At 47.4% G+C, this 24,573-nt stretch overlaps 1 protein-coding gene across 1 annotated transcript in view; it reads right to left on the bottom strand.

Annotated features, from left to right (window-relative positions):
• LOC137538916 (catalase-like) overlaps positions 1–24,573 on the bottom strand; it is a 74,261-nt gene that overhangs the window by 35,617 nt on the left and 14,071 nt on the right. Inside the window, exons 2-3 of the mRNA XM_068261348.1 lie at positions 23,777–23,945; positions 6,866–6,976 (exon numbers count right to left, since the gene is read on the bottom strand). Of these exons, the coding sequence (XP_068117449.1) occupies positions 6,866–6,976; positions 23,777–23,945 (280 nt within the window). The remainder of the gene's footprint in view (positions 1–6,865; positions 6,977–23,776; positions 23,946–24,573) is intronic.

Here is a 24,573-nt window from a genome sequence, read left to right as displayed (position 1 = left end):
TCCTTCCCCTATACAGTTCCCTGGTGTCTAATGCCTCCCCCCTCCCCTACACATATCCCTGGTGTCTAGTGGTCCTTCCTCCCCATATGGCTTCCCTGTTAATCTAGGGGCTTACCCTCTAATACAGCTTCCCTGGTGGTCTAGAGTGGGCCAAACATAATGCAAGGAGGATCCAGAAGCGTCCCTCTCCTAAAGTGAGTACTCATTTGCGGCACTATTTTTCCTCACAAGTTTCCTTTAAGTGATCCGAAAACCTGGACTGTATTTATTAGAAACTGCGATTAGGTGGCCAGAGTTAGCAAACCCTTAGCTGAGTTAAGGTGGCCACTAATGATCCAATCTTTTTCATCCAATCTTACCATTTCTATGTAATATAAGGTAACTGCCTGAAGTATCCATTCAGTATATTCATTCAGTTTACCCTTATACTACATAGATTTGGTAAGATTGGATGAAAAAGGTTGGATCATTAGTGGCCACCATTAGTCATTTCAGAACGCAGTGGGGCTCAGTGAAAGCTTCATGGATGGAATGTTATCTTTTACACTAAGGATTCTTTCCCAAACGCTTTCATTTTTCCACAGCCCGTGTGCAGGCGTTCCAGCTTACATTATCTGATTTTTATGGTCCATTCTGGACACATGGGATGGTGGGCAGGAGGAAGACGGGGAATGCTGGCAATTTTTTACTTTAAATGCCCTTCTTTTAGCCTGTATTTTAAAAGGAACCCGAGGTGAGAGGGATATGGTGGCTGCCATATTTTCCTTTTAACCGATACAGCCTTCAGCAATTTTCACCTCCCATTAATTCACCAATAACTTTATCACTACTTATCACAATGAATTGATCTATATCTTGTTTTTTTCCGCCACCAATTAGGCTTTCTTTGGGTGGTACATTTTGCTAAAAATTATTTTTTCTAAATGCATTTTAATGGGAATATTAAGAAAAAAATGAAAAAAAAATATTTCTCAGTTTTCTGCCATTATGGGCCTTAAAATAATACATGCTACCATAATTAAAACCCACATATTTTATTGGTCCATTTGTCCCGGCTATTACACCTTAACTTATGTCCCTATCATGTATGGCACCAATATTTCATTTGCAAATAAAGGTGCATTTATTTCAGTTTTGCGTCCATCACTATTTACAAGCATATAATTTAAAAAAATAATAGTAATATACCCTCTTGACATGCATATTAAAACCCTTAGACCCTTAAGTAACTATTTATGTTTTTTTGTTTGTTTGTTTTTTAATTGTATTTTTTTTTTAAATTAAAAAATGTATTTGGGATTTTTTTGGAGTGTGGGAGGTAAACAGTTAATTTTAAATGTAATTGTTTCTGTGTTTATTAAAAAAAAAATGTATGTTGATGTAATTTTACTATTTGGCCACAAGATGGCCTCAGTCATTTTTTTTTCCTGTAAGCGGGTGATCACGCTTACAGGAAGTGAAGGGAGGACGGGAAACTTTTTTTTTTGTTTGGAAAGATCACGGCTTCTTATAGAAGCCGTTGGTCTTTATAACGGGGACTTAGATCAATAAATGGGAACTGCGTTCCCATTCATTGATCTCCGGGCTAACGGGCGGCGGCACGGGAGCAAGTGGGCGGGCGCGTGCTATCGGCCGCGGAGGCACGCAGCAGCACAGCAGCAGCTACATGCAAAAGGCTAAACTAGCTAAACAATACCAGTTGCCTGACTGGCCTGCTGATCTCTTTGGCAGTAGTGTCTGCATCACACACCTGAAACCAGCATGCAGCTAATCCAGTCACACTTCAGTCAGAGCACCTGATGTGCTGCATGCTTGTTCAGGGGCTCTGGCTAAAGGTATTAGAGGCAGAGGATCAGCAGGACAGCCAGGCAATGTGCATTGTTTAGAAGGGAATATATATATATATATATATATATATATATGTATATATATATATATATATATATATATATATATATATATATGTCAGCTTCCCCTTTCACCTTAGGTTCCTGTTAAACAGCCATGGTTCCTTCTCTAATGAAATGTTTTATGTAAGTAAAGCACAATTTGGCTATATAACTAACTGAGGTATAATTATGAATGAGCAAATACGCCTTGCTTATGTACAGATATAATTACACAACTATAAATAGACAAACAAACAGTCTTAAAGCATTAGCACATCATGACAGGTGCACATTAATGTGTATATAGTCATAGCCTCAATTGTTTAACTAGAAATACCGAATAACTTTGCTGGCAATGTGGATACAGATTCTCTGCAGTCAATTAAATTCTAATTGTGCTTATAAAGAAAACCTGTTATGAGATTAATAATAAGACATCAAGCATTAATGCCAGTTACAACAGGAGATTGCCTGTTCCCTATTAATGACAGTGACATCAGGAGATTGCCTGTTCCCTATTAATGACAGTTACATCAGGAGATTGCCTGTTAACCAGCCTGGCGTTCTATTAAGATCGCCAGGCTGGCGACCGGACGTTTTTTTTTTTAATTAAAAAAAACTATTGCATGCAGCCAACTGAAAGTTGGCTGCATGAAAGTCCACTAGAGGGCGCTCCTAATGCCGCGATGATTAAATTATTTTTGCAAATAAAGGCTTGTAATTGTTAATATAGCATAAAAAATACAGCTTTATTTCCAGATAAAATATTATTGCCATACATTGTACTAGGGGCACAATTAAAACGTTGTAACAACTGGGACAAATGGGCAAATAAAATGTGTGGGCATTATCTATCGAACCACATTTTATTTTAGAACGGTTATGGCTGAAAACTGAGAAATAATATTTTTTTTTCATTTGTCTCTTATTATTCCCTTTAAAATGCATTTAAAATAAAATAAGTTTTAGCAAAAAGTACCACCCAAAGAAAGCCTAATTTGTGTAAAAAAAAAATAAAAAAAAAATGATATTATATTATATTATATATATTATATATATATATATATATATATATATATATATATATATATATATATATATATATATATATATATATATATAACATTTTGGTGTGATAAGTAACAATACATTTATTGGCGAATGGATAGGAGGAGCGTGATGTGAAAATTGCTCTGGTTTTTGAGGGGGAAAAAACTTGTGGTTGGAGAGTGGTCAAAGTGAACCACCAGACTAAAAATCTACTCAGCAGCACTGAAAAGGCTTGGGGCTTAATTCACAAAACCGTGCTAACGCATAGCACGACCGTGCTATGTGTTTAGCATGTAATGCAACACGCGTGAAGGTTTACGCATGTACTGATTCACAGGCGTGCACTAACAAAGTTCTTTGCGTGTTACCACGGCAAAATGCGAGCAAAAACCTTTGTTAGCGCGCACACGTAAACCTTCACGCGCGGTACATTGCGCGCTAAACGCATAGCATTTGTGAATCAAGCCCTTAGTGTTTCTTTAACAGTTTCACAGCATCAAAACTTGTTTTTCTTACCCAAGCCTCATTTTTAGCTGCGCAAAAGCTAAGCTCCGCCCCATCAAAGAAATCTGCCCGGGCATTTTTCCCCTGATGCTATGCAAGGCATGATGGGATTTATTATTATTATTATTATTGATTTATAAAGCGCCAACATATTCCGTGGCGCTGTACAATGTAAGAAACAAACATGGGGTACATAATAATACAGACAATGGTGTACACCAATATACAATATACAAAATACATAAATAGTGACAAAATACAAAGAATGATGTTGTTCTTGTTGCCTAGCAACTGGGAGAGGTGATCAGGACACAGGACAGGGAGCATGTGTCTCATGCTCCCGGTCACCTCCTTTCAACCAAAAAGATGGCTGCCATCATGCAATCACAAACATTTGCCAGCTCTTTAAAACAGGGTGGTTAAGAGAGATTATACTAAAGAGATGTGAAATCTTGCGCTGCTAGGGCGGTGATCAAGGGTGGCTGGGATCGGTCACATTTTAGCTGCTCCTTTAAAGCCCGGCTGTCAGAGAGGCTTGGTCAGAAAAACAAAAGTAGAAAAGGAGGAGCGCTCCATAGTGTAAAACCGCTTTATTAAAACAATTTGCGCAAAATCAAAATTCACTTACTAGATGCAAGTGGATACAAGCATGTAATCAGGCTTTGCAGCCTTAAAATCCTTCCTTGGTAGGTGCACTACAAACTGCCGTGGACATCAGAGTTGTGTGGATCGGATGGAGAGCGACCCTAGTTGCTCCCCCAAGGGATGAAAGTGTGCTGGTGGCGTTATTACGCGTTTCGGCGTTCCACGCCTTCGTCAGATAACGAAGATAGGTTATCTGACGAAGGCGTGGAACGCCAAAACGCGTAATAACGCCACCAGCACACTTTCATCCCTTGGGGGAGCATCTAGGGTCGCTCTCCATCCAATCCACACAACTCCGATGGCCACGGCAGTTTGTAGTGCACCTACCAAGGAAGGATTTTAAGGATGCAAAGCCTGATTACATGCTTGTATCCACTTGCATCTAGTAAGTGAATTTTGATTTTGCGCAAATTGTTTTAATAAAGCGGTTTTACACTATGGAGCGCTCCTCCTTTTCTACTTTTGTTTTTAAGAGATTATACTACCTATCTATTTTAATTAACATAACTAATGACACAGGGAACCAGAGAGGAAGCACCCTTGTGTATTTTACCATGTATATCAGTAAGAACATTAGAGAAAACACTTACCATGCTCTCTGTTTCCTCCTCACTGCTAAAAGTGTCTGTTAACAGCAGTCACAAGAATCCCAGACTGAGCAATTAAATCTGGCTTTGCTGGGAATGATTATTGCTGAGTCATTATAGCAAAGCCACAAGGGGGCAGGCTTGGGCTTGAAATAACACCACAGAAGACAGACTTAGCTATAATCTTTCTGTAGCAAAGCTAGACGGAGCAGCCTGACTTCTCAGTCGGGGATTCTTATCAGACGTGATAACAGTCAGATTACACAGAGAACAATGAAACAAAGGGCAGATTAGGTGTTTACTGTCATGTTCCCACTGATTTATAAGGTAAAATACAAGAGGGTGCTTCATCTCTGGTTCTCTTTAAAGGGACTCTGAGCACCTCTCATGGGCATGCCTTTAAGACTCGGACTAGTACTGCAAAGTACTTAAAGAGGAACTGTAACATAAAAATATCCCCTGGGGGGTACTCACCTCGGGTGGGGGAAGCCTCCGGATCCTAATGAGGCTTCCCACGCCGTCCTCCATCCGTCAGGGGTCTCGCTGCAGCCCTCCGTGGAGTCCGGGCAGCGGTGACGTCATTATTTACCTTCCTGGCTCCTGCGCAGGCGCTCTGACGGCTGTCGGCTCCGAACTACACGGAAATACCCGATCGCCGTCGGGTCCGCTCTACTGCGCAGGCGCAAGTTTCCTGCGCCTGCGCAGTAGAGCGGACCCGAATGAGATCGGGTATTTCCGTGTAGTTCGGAATGGAAAGCCGCCACAGCGCCCCCGCTGGAGCCAGCAAAGGTAAATATTGAAATGACAGTCGGCACAGTCGCCGGCTGTTCGGAGGGCTGCGGAGAGACCCCCGTGGGACAGAGGACGGCGTGGGAAGCCTCATTAGGATCCGGAGGCTTCCCCCACCCGAGGTGAGTACCCCCCAGGGGATGTTTTGAATGTTACAGAGTCTCTTTAAAGATGCACACCTTTCTGTAGCATGTGCTCTCCTCTTTCATTTGATGCCTGAATCCCCATTCTACACCAAATTGTTTTCGTTCGATTTCAATTTAAAAATTGCGGCTGCCACCTTGGCTATGTTATAACTTCCAGGTCACCCCTGTCTTCTCTGTTAGAGAAGTGCATCACTGAATGAAACAGGAAGAGGAAGTGACACGCATGGCCATTGCAAGAGGCTCCTCCAGAGGGGTCATAGCACGACTTTGTTGGAAGTCGTCTGGCTTAAAGGCATGCCCTTGAGAGGTGCTCGGAGTCCCTTTACTGACAGTATGTTTGTTTAGGCTGAAATTCCTCTTTAAACATGTCAAATCTCATTTTCTATTAAGCCAAATCCATAAAAAAAACATAATGATAAAATTCTCCTATACACTCTTTAAACCTACAGCAATATAGCCAGGCAATAAACGGGTCTACATGAAAAGGGCGCCGGTAAAAAAGGGCGCCTGGTGGAGCCCATATATACTAACTTCGGCTACAAAAAAGGCGCCTGGTGTAGCCCATATAAAAACTTCGGCTACAAAAAAGGCGCCTGGTGTAGCCCATATAAAAACATAGGCTACAAAAAAACTCTGGGATGTGTAAATTACTATTCCCCCTCCAGGCCGCCATGGATAGTGGGGGAGTGAAATAATTCGGCTTACAGTGCTTGTAGCCCATATAAAAACATAGGCTACAAAAAATGCAATAATATGGGCTACAAAGGGGTGCCCTACTGTAGCCGAAAAAAATACGGGCTACAAAGGGGAGCCAGCTTGTAGCCGAAAACCTTGTAGCCGAAAAAATATGGGCTACAAAGGGGAGCCCGCTTGTAGCCGAAAACCTTGTAGCCGAAAAAATATGGGCTACAAAGGGCGCCCTACTGTAGCCGAAAATCTTGTAGCCGAAAAAATATGGGCTACAAAGGGGAGCCCGCTTGTAGCCTATATCAAAACTCGGGCGCCCTTTTCTACACCTTGTAGCCCATATTTCCAGAAATAACATTGATGTCTATGGCGGCGCCCTTTTCATACAGGCAGCTCGGGCGCCCTTTTCAACCGATCCCGCAATAAACATGTTGTGAATAAGGTCAGCAGTGTCAGCTAGCCTAGGCATTCTTATGACCACTGTGAGCAGAGAGGAGGGCACCCCCTCTGACCAGTCAGCTGATGCTGCATTTGTCAAATGACCAGATAAAGTTTGGGGAAGTCTTACCTGTCGTGGAGAAGCGCACACCAATTGGGGTCTTCTTCCCAATGCTCTCAAACACCTTGGCCTTACAGTATTTGGTGATGTCATTGGTCACTTCAAAGTAGCCAAACGCTCCTAAATAAAAGCAAAGGGTTCTCAGTAATGAATATTTGTGAGCCGGACATTAAACAACCTGCAGCACGGTGGCGTAGTGGTTAGCGCTCTCGCCTTGCAGCGCTGGGTCCCTGGTTCAGATCCCAGCCAGGTCAACATGTGCAAGGAGTTTGTATGTTCTCCCCGTGTCTGTGTGGGTTTCCTCCGGGCACTCCGGTTTCCTCCCACATCCCAAAAACATACAGATAAGTTAATTGGCTTCCCTCTAAATTGGCCCTAGACTACGATACATACACTACACAATACGCACATAGACATATGGCTATGGTAGGGACTAGATTGTGAGCTCCTCTGATGGACAGTTAGTGACGAGACAATATACTCTGTACAGCGCTGCGGAAGATGTCGGCGCTATATAAATACTAAATAATAATAATAATAGATGGATTCTTCTGGCAAAGTTATAGATCTCTGGAGTTTGTATGTTCTCCCCGTGTCTGCGTGGGTTTCCTCCGGGCACTCCGGTTTCCTCCCACATTCCAAAAACATACGGATAAGTTAATTGGTTCCCCCTAAAATTGGCCCTAGACTACAGTACTTACACTACATAATATAGACATATGGCAATGGTAGGGATTAGATTGTGAGCTCCTTTGAGGGACAGTTAGTGACAAGATATATATATACACTGTACAGCGCTGCGTAATATGTCGGCGCTATATAAATACTAAATAATAATAATAATAATCTCTGAGCAAGGCAAAGACCAAAATCCTTCACCAGAAACTATTTATATAATTAAAGGACAACTGAAGTGAGAGATATTGGGCTTGATTCACAAAGCGGTGCTAACCTACTTAGCACGTCTAAAGTCTTTAGACGTGCTAACCAGGGTGCTAAGTAGGTTAGCACTGGATTTCTCAATCAGATCGCGCGCTAACTTTGCGCGCACAAAGTTTTACGCGCGCAAAGGTTTACGCGCGCTAAGTCCCATAGGCTTTAATGGGCACTTCGCGCGGAGCGCCCTGCGCTCTGTGCAGTACGCGCGTAAAGTTTTACGCGCATAAAGTTTTGCGCGCGTAAAGTTTTATGCGCGAAAAGCTTGTTTAGACGTGCTAAGGGGGTTTTCACAGGCATGCTAACAGCACCGCTTTGTGAATCAAGCCCATTGAGGCTGACATATGTATTTCCTTTTAAGCAATGCACATTGCTTGGCAGCCCTGCTGGTCTATTTGGCTGCAGTATTATCTGAATCACCAAGAGACAAGCATGCAGCTTGACATTAATGTCAGAAGCATCTGATCTTCATATGCTTGTTCAGGGGCTATGGCTAAAAGTATTAACCAGCTGAGCGGTCTGGACGAGCTCAGCTCGTCCAACACCGCCAGCGGCTGCCGCTCAGGCCCTGCTGGGCCGATTTTAATGAAATAAAAAGCAGCACACGCAGCCGGCACTTTGCCAGCCGCGTGTGCTGCCTGATCGCCGCTGCAGCGCGGCGATCCGCCGCGTGCAGCGGCGAAAGAGGGTCCCCCCAGCCGCCCGAGCCCAGCGTAGCCGGAACAAACAGTTCCGGCCAGCGCTAAGGGCTGGATCGGAGGCGGCTGACGTCAGGACGTCGGCTGACGTCCATGACGTCACTCCGCTCGTCGCTATGGCGACGATGTAAGCAAAACAAGGAAGGCCGCTCATTGCGGCCTTCCTTGTTTATTATGGGCGCTCCGGAGGCGATCGGAAGAACGCCTCCGGAGCGCCCTCTAGTGGGCTTTCATGCAGCCAACTTTCAGTTGGCTGCATGAAATAGTTTTTTTTTTATTTAAAAAAAACCCTCCCGCAGCCACCCTGGCGATTTAATCAGAACGCCAGGGTGGTTAAAGAAAACCTGAACTGAAAATTAAAAGTCAAAATAAACATACACAAGTCATACATACCTCCCGTGTAGTCTACTCCTCAATCTATTTTTCCTCTCCTGCGTCCTGTTTGTCCACTGTGATCAATGGAATTTTCCATCCGCCATTTTGAAACTAGCCATTACCCCATAACAGCTTCCTGGTCAGCACTCAGTTAAACTGCAATGTCGCCCACTTGAGCCATAGGGAAACATGGACACATCAGTTCTCCTCTCAGCTGTAACTGACAGCAACTGATATATTTCAGTTCTGACAAAATATTGTCAGAACTGGAAGGGATTGTCAGATGAAAATGGTGAGCTTCTGAGAGGAACTGATGGCAAGTTAACTATGTAATGTTCATTTGAAGTTACCTCATGTGTTTATTTTAAATAATTTTACTCGGTACAGGTTCTCTTTAAGGTGCTCGTACACTAATGCTACTTCTCGCTGATAGATATCAGGTTCAATTACTGTGATCGAATCCGCTGTGAAATCGATAACACGGATAGATCGACCGTTTTCCATCCGAAATCGATCATTTCCGTTGATCTGCCCAGGTGGAAAATTTTGCTCGATCACCGGCGGGTCAGGAGCGCGGCGTTAGCGGCGTTCGATACGGCAACAACCGACGCAGCAATACATCACCTGTCGGCCCCGCGAGTCTCCCGCTGTCTCTCACTTTTCCCGTCATCCTCACTTCCTGTCCCATCCTGTGAGAACAGCGAAGTTCAAACAGTAGGGCGCTCTTTCTGCTTGTGACAGGACGGGACATGAAGTGAGGATGGAGTACGCTGGAAGAGAGACTGCGGGGACCCGAGGAATCGCGCTGGCAGACTGGTAATTGTTAGATTCTGTTCTAAATCACCTTGCTTCGACACCATCAACTTCTTATAGTTGCGTCTCACAGACTGTGAGATCACTTGACTCTCAACACAGCAAGCAGGAGATAGACTTTTCTCAGGCTTCTTCAATGTTTACGGAGTTTATTCAGAAAACAGAAATACAGATAGATACAGTTCATCATATCCTAGCCACGCCAATCTTCATGTTGCGTTACAAGCTTCTTGATTAGACTTCCTGCTGAAGTCAATCAGGTACTTTCTTTCTAACCTAAGTTACACTAGACTACCTATGTACCGCATACATTATATCAGATTACAGAAAGGAATGAACATACTTAGAGGTCCCATACAGCCTTGCGAGCTAGTGCGAAAGTAAGAAGCAGAGTGAGCTCCCATAGCTCACTCAGGCTTTAATACCGACTAGGAAAGAGTTAAACATGACATCATCTCCGCCATCCCCTAGATCAGACTATTGGTGGACCCACTCGTGGTGTCATCGTACACACCTACTCGATTAATATTCAATGAGGCATTTGACATACATACAGGAATGTGGATATTTACAAAACATGGCTGATGTTTATTGTTCTAGTGGCGGTACATGCCCAGGTCAGGGAGACCTGTGGCCTTGTCCATAGAACAGCTTCTTGGTATGTTCTAGTTCTGCTGACAGAACTGCAGATTTTCTCTCTAAGAGAAAATCCCCTTAAAGGGCAGGTCTGCTCCTCAAGCCTTTTTGACTAACTCAGTTCAAATAACTGAGGCCTACTTAAATTATAACAGTAATATATTGCGGCAGGCCAGGGGAGCAGGGGCGACGAGCAGGCGGCAGTTCCACAGGGTGTGAATCGATCTCATGCTGAAATTGTGCAAATTTGGACAGAGGTGCCAGGCAGGTTAAAATGATCTAAAAACAACTAAAAAGGAGTACAGGTGGACTTACCTCCTGAAATGATGGACAATCGAGATTGTTCAAATCGCAAATAACAATTTATTTTGGCACTCCGCAACGCGTTTCGCAGGTATAACCCGCTTCATCAGGCAAGGAGTGCAAACTCAAAAAGGTCCAATAGTGGCAATGCGCCTCTGTCCCAGGCAATAAACGCGTTGCGGAGTGCCAAAATAAATTGTTATTTGCGATTTGAACAATCTTGATTGTCTATCATTTCAGGAGGTAAGTCCACTTGTACTCCTCCTTTTTAGTTGTTTTTAGATCATTTTAACCTGCCTGGCGCCTCTGTCCAAATTTGCACAGTATATAGTCCACCTTGGGTGGAGGGGACTGTCCCCTTCTTTCTATCTACAGAGAGCGACTTCTTAAACCTGAGTGGGGTCAGGTTCTAATACTCCCCACCTGCATTTCATTTGTGGTAACCCGTGTTTGTGAGTATATCCACATCTGATAATTATTTCGCCAACAATTGTTAGACTTACTGCACTATATTGGGCTCTCGGTTTTTCTTTTTGTTTCAAGTGCATCATGGTGAAATTGATTCAAAATCTGTGTGCAGTGTATGGGCAGCCATTAGATCCCTCTCTGATCAGTCTCAATCAGAGAGGGATCTACCTGTTGGTCGATCTGGTGGCAATCCACCAGTGTATGGCTGCCTTTAGAGGCAGAGGATCAGCAGGATAGCCAGAATCAGAATCAGTTTTATTTCGCCAAATACAGCAGAGCTATAGTCGGAATTATTTGTGGTACACATGGCATAGACGACGTAGGCAGACATACAACACATACAAGTTATAAAAATGCAGTAGACAAATAAAATGCTGTTAAGGGCCCCGAGTCCATATTCGGATACGAGCCAAGGCAGGCAGCGTCCGGGGCCGGCTGACCCGGCAGTTAGAACTGCAGGCCGGGCCGGGGGAGGTTGGAATTCAGTGACCGGACAGCTTGGGGGAAGAAGGTATTCTTCCGCCTGGTAGTTTTGGATGGAATAGTCCTGTAGCGACGTCCCAGTGGGAGGAGCTTGAAGTAGTGGCTGCCAGGGTGGGAGGGGTCATGGGAGATCATGGAGGCCCTCTTCCTCAACCTAGCGGAGTGGAGGATATCAAGAAGCGGAAGAGGAGACCCGATGATTCTCTCGGCATCAGTTATGACTCTCTGCAGTTTCTGTTTGTCGCTGGCCGTTGCGCCCCCGTACCAGACAATGACTGAGGAGCAGAGGATGGATTCTATAGTGGCAGTATAGAAGCTGGTCAGCAGTTCCTTGGGCATGCCGAATCTCTTCAGTTGGCGCAGGAAGAACAACCTCTGCTGGGATTTCTTCTGAATTTTGGTGGTGTTGTGCTCCCATTTCAGGTTGTTAGTGAGAGTCGTGCCGAGGAACCGGACCGATGACACAGTGGAGACTTCTGTTCCTCCAATGATGACCGGACGGAGGGGTGGGGGGATTCCTCCTGAAATCTACTACCAGTTCAAAAGTCTTTGCTGTGTTGAGAACTAGGTTGTTATCTCTGCACCAGTTGTCTATTCTCTCAACCTCGCTACGATATTCGTGCTCCCCGTTGCTACCAATAAGGCCGATGATAGTGGTGTCGTCTGCAAATTTTATGACTTTCACAGAGTTAGCGTATGAGATGCAGTTGTTGACAGAGCTGGGACAAGTTCCTCCAGCACCCAAGGCTGAGACACCAAAGTGCGCCCCTCCATCCCTCCCACCCCAGCTGTCACACACTGATTGCTATTAGACAAAGAGGGCCACAGGGCCCACAACCTCCCCAACACCTTAATCTCTAGTTATCTGGCTTGCAGTCACTGCTATGTATCCCCTTTTCTTATTTCTTTCTGCTTCATACACAATTAGGAATGACAGCTGAATGAATTGTGCGCCCCCTCCTACACTGCGCCTTGAGGCTGGAGCCTCTCCAGCCTATGCCTCGGCCCGGCCCTGGTTGTTGGTGTACAGGGAGAACAGTAGAGGTGACAGAACACAGCCTTGTGGAGCCCTGGTGTTGGTGGTACATACGCTGGAGTAGTAGTTGCCAAGCTTCACCTGTTGCGTTCTATTAGTCAGGAAGTCCTTGATCCATGCTCGGAGAGTAGGATCAACTCCAAGCTGCGTCAGGTTGGTGATCAGGATGTCTGGGCAGATCGTATTGAACGCCGAGCTGAAGTCTAGGAACAGGATCCTGACGTAGGAGGCCAGGCTGTCCAGGTGCTCAGTGATGTATGCCATGCTGACATTGATGGCATCCTCCACGGATCTGTTTGCCCTATATGCAAATTGGAGCGGGTCTAAAAGGGCGTCCGGGGACCTCTTCAGGTGGGCAAGGACCAACCGATCGAGGAGCTTCATGATGTTAGAGGTTAGGGCCACTGGTCGGAAGTTATTGTGCTCGGTACTGCCTGTTTTTTTCGGAACTGGTACAATTATAGACCTCTTTAGACAGGAGGGGACTGTACCGTCAGATAATGACTGCCTGAAAAGGGAGGTGAGCACAGGGGCTAGCTGATCGGCGCAGGTTCGCAGGCAAGTAGACGACACACCGTCCGGGCCGGAAGATTTCCTGGGGTTCAGCTTCCGGAGGTGCCGGAGTACATCCGATTCCAGAACAGCGCTAGGAGCCAGGGCGCCGAGTTCACCAGAGGGGGGGGGGGGGCCATGCTGGATGACCCACGGGCTGGTTGTGGTGTTGCTCAAACCTACAGTAGAACTCATTGAGCTCCTCCGCCAGTCGTTGGCTCGGGGTCGCCGATTGGGATGCTGATTTGAAATTCGTGGCTGCTCTCAGGCCTTTCCATACCTCCCGTGTGTTGGTAGACTGGAGGCAGAGCCCCAGCTTCTCGGCGTAGGCTCTGTTTGCCGCTCGCAATTCTCTTTTCAGAGCGAGCCTGGCCCTCTGAATTCCTCTGAAGAGCCAGACCTGTGCGCTTCCTCTTTGCGTTTCCCAAGTCGGCGAAGCTTGTCGTTGAACCACGGCTTGTTGTTGGGGTAGACTCTGAAGGACTTGGACGGAATACATGCTTCTTCACAGAAGCTAATGTAGGAGGTGATATTCTTGGCCAGGCAACTGGTATTGGTTAAAAGGAAATAAATATGGCAGCCTCCACGTACCTTTCACTACAGTTCTCCTTTAATGTAAAGTACATACAAGAAAAACTCCTGCGTTCCTGACGATCTGATCTGAAAGTGTAAACACAGTGACCCTTATCCACAGGGCTGCTTCTAGACTTTTTTGCCCCCGATGTGTGTGAAAACCCATATGTGACAACAACTGCTCAATACTGGAGGAAACAAGGTCACTGCTCTGGTCTAGCTTGCTTTTATCGTGTATAATTAGATAGTAGCATTCATTATCTGAGGGAAAATACAACCAGCTGTGATTAAATTGCTGTGATAACAATGTCAGTGATATTTGTGTAACACTCACTCATCAAATATTAATTGTGGGAGCTAGGGATGTAATTAGAACAGACAGTTTAATGAGTTATGATTTTCTTGTGGATGATTTCCAAGGAAAGGTCAAGAATGGATCAAAACTAGTCAAAAAGATAGTTAAAAGTTATCCAAAAATTGTCCAAAGTGTCCTGAATGTGAAGAGTTGCGTTTCAGACATATGTAATGACTTATGGGAGAGCAAGTGAGTTGATAACCGCGGCACCCTAAGGTCAGTTTTACACTCAAAACCGGCGTTGGTGTTGCCTTTGAGAGGCGTCCCTTACACAGGCTGAGATTTTATTTGGCACTGTATTTGGCCTGAGGAAGTGGGCATGGGCCCACGAAATGCATTGCCTAGTGCTTAATAAAATTTGTGAATCTTATATATGAATTTGTCGTTATTTGAGGAAAGCCACCTCAACCTTTTCTTTTTTAGCTGTTTGACCCCTTACCTCACAGCTAGCATCCCCTCCTGGACCCCCCACCCCTCTATCAAAAAGCAGTTGCGGTGGCCATATTGGATTCATTCTCTGCTGGCTGTTAGTGAGAGCAGAATCAGACTTGCTGCAGATAGGTAGGGAAAGCATTAGCTAGGCCTGTGTTCTTGTTCCTCACTTGCTGTGAAAGCCCTTCAAACAGCCCTATTAAGAGCTAGCACATCAGTCTCCTGTGTTTTTGTGTGTGTGACACTCCACAGCCCACTGATACCCAGAGCTGTGCATAATGTGATTTCTGCCCTTTAGGGATTAAAATCCGACTTTGTGTCAACTCCGTAATTATTGGTGAGACTTTTGGCATGGACCCCCCTCCGGCATGCCACAGTCCAGGTGTTGGACCCGCTGAAACAACTTTTCCATCACTTTTGTGGCCAGAAACAGTCTTTGTAGGTTTTAAAATTCACCTGCCCATTGAAGTCTGTGGCGGTTCGCCAGATTGGCCTGTTCGCGAACATTTGCGGAAGTTCGGGTTCGCCATTCAATATTCCTGTACCCAGCACCCACCACCAGCTTACAGCCTACAGCCCCCACCGCACGGTATGTTTACCTTATTTTGTATTGCACGCAATGTGATGAATTACCATCTGTGAACTTCCACCTGTGGATTCAAGCACAAGTTTGCAGCAGTGCCGACTCCGCACTCTTTGTTGTACCTACCTGGCTTCAGGAGTACGCATGCTCCAGAATGCTTACAAAGACGAGTGGATGCATCCAGCTTTGAAGGCATTCCTGAATGCAAGAACCTCTGAGGGACAGCAGGGGAACAGGGGCACAGAGAGAGGACCAGGGAGCCTCTATTATACCCAGAGCCTTTCCTCTACATAGCTGAGTAATTGACCATCCCTACCACCAGGGCCGGTTCTAGACTTTTTTGCTGCCTGAAGCAAACTTGTGAGATATAGGTAGCCAGGTATAGATGCCCCCAGTAAAGGTAGCCAGGTATAGGTGTCCCCAGTATAGGTAGCCAGGTTTAGGTGCCCCCAGTATAGATAGCCAGGTATAGATGCACCCAGTATAGATAGCCAGCTATAGGTGCCCTCAGTATAGGTAGCCAGCTACAGGTGCCCCCAGTATAGGTAGCCAGGTATAGGTGCCCCAGTATAGGTAGCCAGGTATAGGTGCCCCAGTATAGGTAGCCAGGTATAGGTGCCCCAGTATAGGTAGCCAGGTATAGGTGCCCCCAGTATAGGTAGCCAGGTATAGGTGCACCCAGTATAGATAGCCAGCTATAGGTGCACACAGTATAGGTAGCCAGTAGTGTTGGGCGAACAACTAGATGTTCGGGTTCGCGAACGTTCGCCGAACATCGCCGCGATGTTCGGGTGTTCGCGCCGAACTCCGAACATAATGGAAGTCAATGGGGACCCGAACTTTCGTGCTTTGTAAAGCTTCCTTACATGCTACATACCCCAAATTTGCAGGGTATGTGCACCTTGGGAGTGGGTACAAGAGGAAAAAAAATATTTGAAAAAGAGCTTATAGTTTTTGAGAAAATTGATTGTAAAATGCGGAAAATGTCATGTTTCTTTGCACAGGTAACATGCTTTTTGTCGGCATGCAGTCATAAATGTAATACAGAGAAGAGGTTCCAGGAAAAGGGACCGGTAACGCTAACCCAGCAGCAGCACACGTGATGGAACAGGAGGAGGGCGGCGCAGGAGGAGAAGGCCACGCTTTGAGACACAACCCAGGCCTTGCATGAGGACAAGAAGCGTGCGGATAGCAATGCTTTTTGCCGCCATGCAGTCATAAATGTAATAAAGATGAGAGGTTCAATAAACAGGGACCGGAAACGCTAACCCAGCAGCAGCAGCACACGTGATGGAACAGGAGGAGGCGCAGGAGGAGAAGGCCACGCTTTTTGAGACACAGCATCCCAGGCCTTGCATGAGGACAAATAGCGTGCGGATATAGCAATGCTTTTTGCCGCCATGCAGTCATAAATGTAATAAAGATGAGAGGTTCAATAAACAGGGATCGGAAACGCTAACCCAGCAGCAGCAGCAGCAGCACACGTGAGGGAACAGGAGGAGCCGCAGGAGGAGAAGGCCACGCTTTTTGAGACACAACATCCCAGGCCTTGCATGAGGACAAATAGCGTGCGGATATAGCAATGCTTTTTGCCGCCATGCAGTCATAAATGTAATAAAGATGAGAGGTTCAATAAACAGGGACCGGAAACGCTAACCCATCACAGATGGTCATTGTTCATGTTACTTGGTTGGGGTCCAGGAGTGTTGCGTAGTCGTTTCCAATCCAGGATTGATTCATTTTAATTTGAGTCAGACGGTCTGCATTTTCTGTGGAGAGGCGGATACGCCGATCTGTGACGATGCCTCCGGCAGCACTGAAACAGCGTTCCGACATAACGCTGGCTGCCGGGCAAGCCAGCACCTCTATTGCGTACATTGCCAGTTCGTGCCAGGTGTCTAGCTTCGATACCCAATAGTTGAAGGGTGCAGATGGATTGTTCGACACAGCTACGCCATCTGACATGTAGTCCTTGACCATCTTCTCCAGGCGATCGGTGTTGGAGGTGGATCTGCATGCTTGCTGTTCTGTGGGCTGCTGCTGCATGGGTGTCATAAAATTTTCCCACTCCAAGGACACTGCCGATATCATTCCCTTTTGGGCACTAGCTGCGGCTTGTGTTGTTTGCTGCCCTCCTGGTCGTCCTGGGTTTGCGGAAGTCAGTCTGTCGGCGTACAACTGGCTAGAGGAGGGGGAGGATGTCAATCTCCTCTCTAAAGTCTCCACAAGGGCCTGCTGGTATTCTTCCATTTTGACCTGTCTGACTCTTTCTTCAAGCAGTTTTGGAACATTGTGTTTGTACCGTGGATCCAGAAGGGTATAAACCCAGTAATTGGTGTTGTCCAGAATGCGCACAATGCGTGGGTCGCGTTCAATGCAGTCTAGCATGAATTGAGCCATGTGTGCCAGAGTCCTGCCAGAATCCTCATCATCCTCTTGTGAGCGTTGTGATAGTTGTTGTGATGCATCATAGTCATCACCTTCTTCCTGGTCTGCTTCTGCTGACCATTCGCGCTGAATTGTGGAAGTCCAACGTGCACCGCTCTGGCCCTCGTCAGTGGTGGCAGGAAATTCCTGCTCCAACTCCAGCTGTTCCTCCTCCTCTTCTTCGTCATAGCTGCTGGGGCCAGCGTTTCCTGATGCGGATGGCCTGATGTTGGTACCATCACGCTGATCGTTTTCTCCTTCAGATTCCCCCAGTTGCATCATGACAGCTGTTTCCTTGATTTTCAACATTGACCTCTTCAGTAAACACAGCAGTGGTATGGTAATGCTGACTGAAGAGTTGTCACTGCTCACAAGCAACGTGGATTGCTCAAAATTTTGGAGGACTTGGCAGAGGTCCAACATGTTGGCCCAATCGGATCCACAGAAGCTTGGCAGCTGTCCGGATGCGCCTCGGTACTGCGCCGTCATGTACTGGACCACTGCACTCTTCTGCTCGCAAAAGCGGGCTAGCATGTGCAGCGCAGAATTCCAGCGCGTAGGGACATCACACAGCAAGCGATGGTGGGGGAGATTGAAGCTCTCCTGCATCTTGGCGAGTGCCCCCGAAGCAGTACTGGAATTTCTGCAATGTTTGGCCACTCGTCGCACCTTCAACAGAAGATCGGCCACGCCTGGGTATGTACTCAGGAACCGCTGAACTACTAGGTTCATCACGTGCGCCAGGCAAGGGATGTGTGTCAGCTTAGCCAACCTTAAAGCGTGAATGAGATTACTCCCATTATCACACACAACCATGCCCGGTTTCAGGTCCAGCGGTGCCAGCCACAAATCCGTCTGTTCCTTTATTCCCCTCCAAATTTCCTCCCCTGTGTGCTGCTTATCCCCAAGGCAGATCAGCTTCAGCAACGCTTGCTGACGCATGCCAACAGCTGTGCTGCACTGCTTCCACGATCCTACTGCTGCTGGGTTAGCGTTTCCGGATGAGGTACAGCTTTGAGATGCGTTGGAGGAGAAGGAGTCAGAGAGGTAGGTGCTGCTGTTGTTATCCAGTGGGAGGGACGGCGGTGCAGCTGTTTGCGGCGTGGGCACCACCCGCGCCGTAGCAGGTGAGGAATCGCTGCCAGGCTCCACAAGGTTCACCCAGTGCGCAGTAAGGGAGATGTATCGACCCTGGCTGAACGCACTCGTCCAGGTGTCAGTGGTGAGGTGAACCTTGCAGGCAACGGCATTCTTCAAGCTTCGGGTTATTTTGCTGACCACGTGCTCATGCAACTCAGGCACTGCAGAGCGCGCAAAGTGGTAGCGGCTGGGAACCACGTAACGTGGGATGGCCACTGACATCATGCCCTTGAAGCTGTTTGTCTCCACCACTCGATATGGCAGCATTTCGCAGGCCAGAAGCTTGGCTATGCTGGCTGTTACTGCCACGGCCCGGGGGTCATTTGCTGGCAATTTCCTCTTGCGATCAAACATCTCCGAGACAGACAACTGAATCGTAGGGCTGCACACTGAAGGGCTGTTGGTTGTTGTGTTTGATGAACACTGGGAGACCTTAAGAGCACTACTCCGGAAAGTGACAGTGTCAGCGTCTGATGTTTGTGAATGTTGTGAACCACGCAATGGCTGGGCTACTGCTGCTGCTGAGGCGGGTCTGGTGGTGAGTCTGATGACCTCAAGGGAGGCAGTGTTGCTGGTACCCTGTCCTGCCGCGTTTGCCCACAGAGTGGGATGTTTGGATAGCATGTGGCGGCTCATGCTGGTGGTGGAGAGGTTGTTAATACTTTTTCCCCCTGCTCAGGCGGGTCTTGCACACCTTGCAAATCGCCATAGTACCATCCTCAGTGCAGTCTTCAAAGAAAGCCCAGACTTTGGAGCACCTGCCTTGCTGGCGATTTCTGTTTGCGCCTCTTTTGCCTCTCACTTGAACTTCCACGCTTGTGGTGCCTGAAATTGCGCGCCGCCTACCTTGTGGCACAAGGCGAACTCGTGCAGCAGTGGGTTCTTCAACAGACTCATCTGTGCTGCTGCTATGACGGCGATGTTCTCGTTCACAAACAAAATCTGGGTCTCTGTCCACATTGTCCATACCCTCCTCTTCCATCTCCTGAAACTCGTCATATGTCATTGTGGGGGGCCGCCGCCGTGGAGTAGAGCTCCCCAGAACAACCTCTGCGCAGCTCACTCCAACGTCGTCTTCCAGATCTTGTCGGCCGACCTCCTGCAATTGCAACCCCTCCTGCCCAACTTGCTCTGGGATTTGGGTTTCCGAGTCCTCCTCGGACTCGCCTTGTATTTCAGTGCGCGGTGCATTTCCCACAGTTAATGGTTGTGAATCCGGGCACAACATTTCTGGCTGTTCCTCCATTGACCTTTGAAAGGTGGAAGTTTGTTGGGCTGGGAATAGCTCCTGCGAATACCCCATTGTGTCCTGAGGTAATTCATCGGACTGGTTATCTGGCAGTTGTGTGCGTGGTGTCGCTGCCGGTTGTGTCAGCTTTGTGCCCACTGGCTCCTTGTAACTGGCTGAGGACTCAGACCTCGTGCGTGATGTGCTGGTGCTGCTTAACCCACTGCTGGACGCTTGAGAGGTCATCCAAGTAATTATCTGGTCCTGTTCTTTTGGATTTGTGAGGGTTGTTGTCCTGGACAACATGGGCGGTATTGAGTGGGTTTTCTTGGGTGCTCCCCTGTGGCCTGTACGTGAACCGTCAGGGGAAACACCTCTTCCCTTGCCCCTCCCTCTTACACCGGATTTCTTCCTCATTTCACTTATCCTTAAAGTACACGCTGACTGGCAGCAGTACAGTGGCAGTACAGAAATGCTATACAGTGGTGGGTGAGCGGTGTACCACTATTCCCAGCAGCGACACAGAGCACAATGCTATACAGTGGCGGGTGAGCGGTGTACCACTATTCCCAGCAGCGACACAGAGCACAATGCTATACAGTGGCGGGTGAGCGGTGTACTACTGTTCCCAGCAGACACAGAGTGGCAGTAAACACAATGCTATATAGTGTGGCTGAGCAAGGTACACAGAGTGGCAGTAAACACAATGCTATATAGTGTGGCTGAGCGAGCGGTGTACTACCATTCCCAGCAGACACAGAGTGGCAGTAAACACAATGCTATATAGTGTGGCTGAGCGAGGTACACAGAGTGGCAGTAAACACAATGCTATATAGTGTGGCTGAGCGAGCGGTGTACTACTATTCCCAGCAGACACAGAGTGGCAGTAAACAGAATGCTATATAGTGTGGCTGAGCGAGGTACGCATAGTGGCAGTAAACAGAATGCTATATAGTGTGGCTGAGCGAGCGGTGTACTACTATTCCCAGCAGACACAGAACAGTAAACAGAATGCTATATAGTGTGGCTGAGCGGTGTACCACTATTCCCAGCAGCGACACAGAGCACAATGCTATACAGTGGCGGGTGAGCGGTGTACCACTATTCCCAGCAGCGACACAGAGCACAATGCTATACAGTGGCGGGTGAGCGGTGTACTGCTATTCCCAGCAGACACAGAGGGGCAGTAAACAGAATGCTATATAGTGTGGCTGAGCGAGGTACACAGAGTGGCAGTAAACAGAATGCTATATAGTGTGGCTGAGCGAGCGGTGTACTACTATTCCCAGCAGACACAGAACAGTAAACAGAATGCTATATAGTGTGGCTGAGCGGTGTACCACTATTCCCAGCAGCGACACAGAGCACAATGCTATACAGTGGCGGGTGAGCGGTGTACCACTATTCCCAGCAGCGACACAGAGCACAATGCTATACAGTGGCGGGTGAGCGGTGTACTACTATTCCCAGCAGACACAGAGTGGCAGTAAACAGAATGCTATATAGTGTGGCTGAGCGAGGTACACAGAGTGGCAGTAAACAGAATGCTATATAGTGTGGCTGAGCGAGCGGTGTACTACTATTCCCAGCAGACACAGAACAATAAACAGAATGCTATATAGTGTGGCTGAGCGGTGTACCACTATTCCCAGCAGCGACACAGAGCACAATGCTATACAGTGGCGGGTGAGCGGTGTACCACTATTCCCAGCAGCGACACAGAGCACAATGCTATACAGTGGCGGGTGAGCGGTGTACCACTATTCCCAGCAGCGACACAGAGCACAATGCTATACAGTGGCGGGTGAGCGGTGTACTATTATTCCCAGCAGACACAGAGTGGCAGTAAACAGAATGCTATATAGTGTGGCTGAGCGAGGTACACAGAGTGGCAGTAAACAGAATGCTATATAGTGTGGCTGAGCGAGCGGTGTACTACTATTCCCAGCAGACACAGAACAGTAAACAGAATGCTATATAGTGTGGCTGAGCGGTGTACCACTATTCCCAGCAGCGACACAGAGCACAATGCTATACAGTGGCGGGTGAGCGGTGTACCACTATTCCCAGCAGCGACACAGAGCACAATGCTATACAGTGGCGGGTGAGCGGTGTACCACTATTCCCAGCAGCGACACAGAGCACAATGCTATACAGTGGCGGGTGAGCGGTGTACTATTATTCCCAGCAGACACAGAGTGGCAGTAAACAGAATGCTATATAGTGTGGCTGAGCGAGGTACACAGAGTGGCAGTAAACAGAATGCTATATAGTGTGGCTGAGCGGTGTACCACTATTCCCAGCAGCGACACAGAGCACAATGCTATACAGTGACGGGTGAGCGGTGTACTACTATTCCCAGCAGACACAGAGGGGCAGTAAACAGAATGCTATATAGTGTGGCTGAGCGAGGTACACAGAGTGGCAGTAAACACAATGCTATATAGTGTGGCTGAGCGATGTACCACTATTCCCAGCAGCGACACAGAGCACAATGCTATACAGTGGCGGGTGAGCGGTGTACTACTATTCCCAGCAGACACAGAGGGGCAGTAAACAGAATGCTATATAGTGTGGCTGAGCGAGGTACACAGAGTGGCAGTAAACACAATGCTATATAGTGTGGCTGAGCGAGCGCTGTACTACTATTCCCAGCAGACACAGAGTGGCAGTAAACAGAATGCTATATAGTGTGGCTGAGCGAGCAGTGTACTACTATTCCCAGCAGCGACACAATGACTGGGGGGACCCTGGCTAGCATGGCTGGAGCGCGAACTACCCTGCCTGCCTACCCAAAGCTAAACCCACAGACAAATGGCGGAGATATGACGTGGTTCGGGTATTTATTTACCCGAACCACGTGACAGTTCGGCCAATCAGAGCGCGTTCGGGTCCGAACCACGTGACCCGTTCGGCCAATCACAGCGCTAGCCGAACGTTCGGGGAACGTTCGGCCATGCGCTCTTAGTTCGGCCATGTGGCCGAACGGTTTGGCCGAACACCATCAGGTGTTCGGCCGAACTCGAACATCACCCGCATAGGGTGATGTTCTGCAGAACCCGAACAGTGGCGAACACTGTTCGCCCAACACTAGTAGCCAGCTATAGGTGCCCCCAGTATAGGTAGCCAGGTATAGGTGCCCCAGTATAGATAGCCAGCTATAGGTGCACCCAGTATAGGTAGCCAGGTATAGGTGCCCTCAGTATAGGTAGCCAGGTATAGGTGCCCTCAGTATAGGTAGCCAGATATAGGTGCCCTCAGTATAGGTAGCCAGGTATAGGTGCCCTCAGTAAAGGTAGCCAGGTATAGGTGTCCCCAGTATAGGTAGCCAGGTATAGGTGCCCTCAGTAAAGGTAGCCAGGTATAGGTGCCCTCAGTATAGGTAGCCAGGTATAGGTGCCCTCAGTATAGGTAGCCAGGTATAGGTGCCCCCAGTATAGGTAGCCAGGTATAGGTGCCCCCAGTATAGGTAGCCAGGTATAGTTGCCCCAGTATAGGTAGCCAGATATAGGTGCCCCCAGTATAGGTAGCCAGCTATAGGTGCTCCCAGTATAGGTAGCCAGGTATAGGTGCCCCCAATATAGGTAGCCAAGTATAGGTGCCCCCAGTATAGGTAGCCAGGTATAGGTGCCCCCAGTATAGGTAGCGGCGGATAGGGAGGCAGTGGAGCGAGGAAGACACCTCTTGACGCAAGCTGTTCAGGCGGCATCATGGGTGGACCAACTGGTATTGTTTAAAAGGAAATAAATATGGCAGCCTCCATATGTCTCTCACCTCGGGTTGCTTTTAAATGATCTTCAACCTGTCAGTCCTCATAATACACAAATCCTGGTAAGAGTGCATTAAGATTGTACAATCACATTGTATCATGTATGGTCTCACCAGCTCCTCGGGCATGCACCACCCTCTCGGGGATCCGCTCCCTGACAAAATGAGCCATTTCTTCCATTAAGAAGACATCCTGCATGAGAATTGGCCCGCAGCGTCCGACGGTCAGCGAGTTCTTCACTTGTCCAATAGGGATCCCGCTGTCTGTCGTCGCCACATTATCCTGCAAAGACAAGGATGAGCGGCATTTATCAGGAGGGGGTGACGCTTGGGCAAGTTCAGGCTCCCTTAAAGGGGAGCTGTAGTGAAAATAACATAATAATAATAATAACATAATAATCATTTATAGATTATTTAGTCAGTGTTTGCCCATTGTCAAATCTTTCCTCTTCCTGATATATATTCTGACATTTATCACTGGCGGTGGCATCTTGTGAACTCTTTTCCATGGACTGTTGAACTGTGTGCTCAGCAAGCAGTTACCAGGCAGCAACAAGCAGTTACCAGGCAGCAGTGAGCAGTTACCAGGCAGTAGCGAGCAGTTGTGAGCGTTTGAGAGGCATTTCACTGCCTATCAACAGTCCTTGGAAATGAGGCTTTAGTCCTGCCAGGTGACCAGTACGGGATATTCAATTCTGAGAGTTCTATGCACAGAGGGAGATTCTGCTTGATTGGCAATTTGAAAAAGCTATTATTTCCCACAATGCAACAGGGTTCACAGACAGCAAACCGTCAGGACCATGGTCATGACATCACACTGTGGGAGGGATTTCACCACAATATCAGCCACACAGAGCCCCCTGATGATCTAATTGAGAAAATGAAAAGATTTATCATAGGAAAGGGGATAT

Source organism: Hyperolius riggenbachi, chromosome 11 (assembly GCF_040937935.1).
Source record: "Hyperolius riggenbachi isolate aHypRig1 chromosome 11, aHypRig1.pri, whole genome shotgun sequence".
NCBI classification, from domain to species: Eukaryota; Metazoa; Chordata; class Amphibia; order Anura; family Hyperoliidae; genus Hyperolius; species Hyperolius riggenbachi.
The sequence above is the reverse complement of the archived record's forward strand: the minus strand, read 5'-3'. Positions and strand labels throughout refer to the sequence as shown.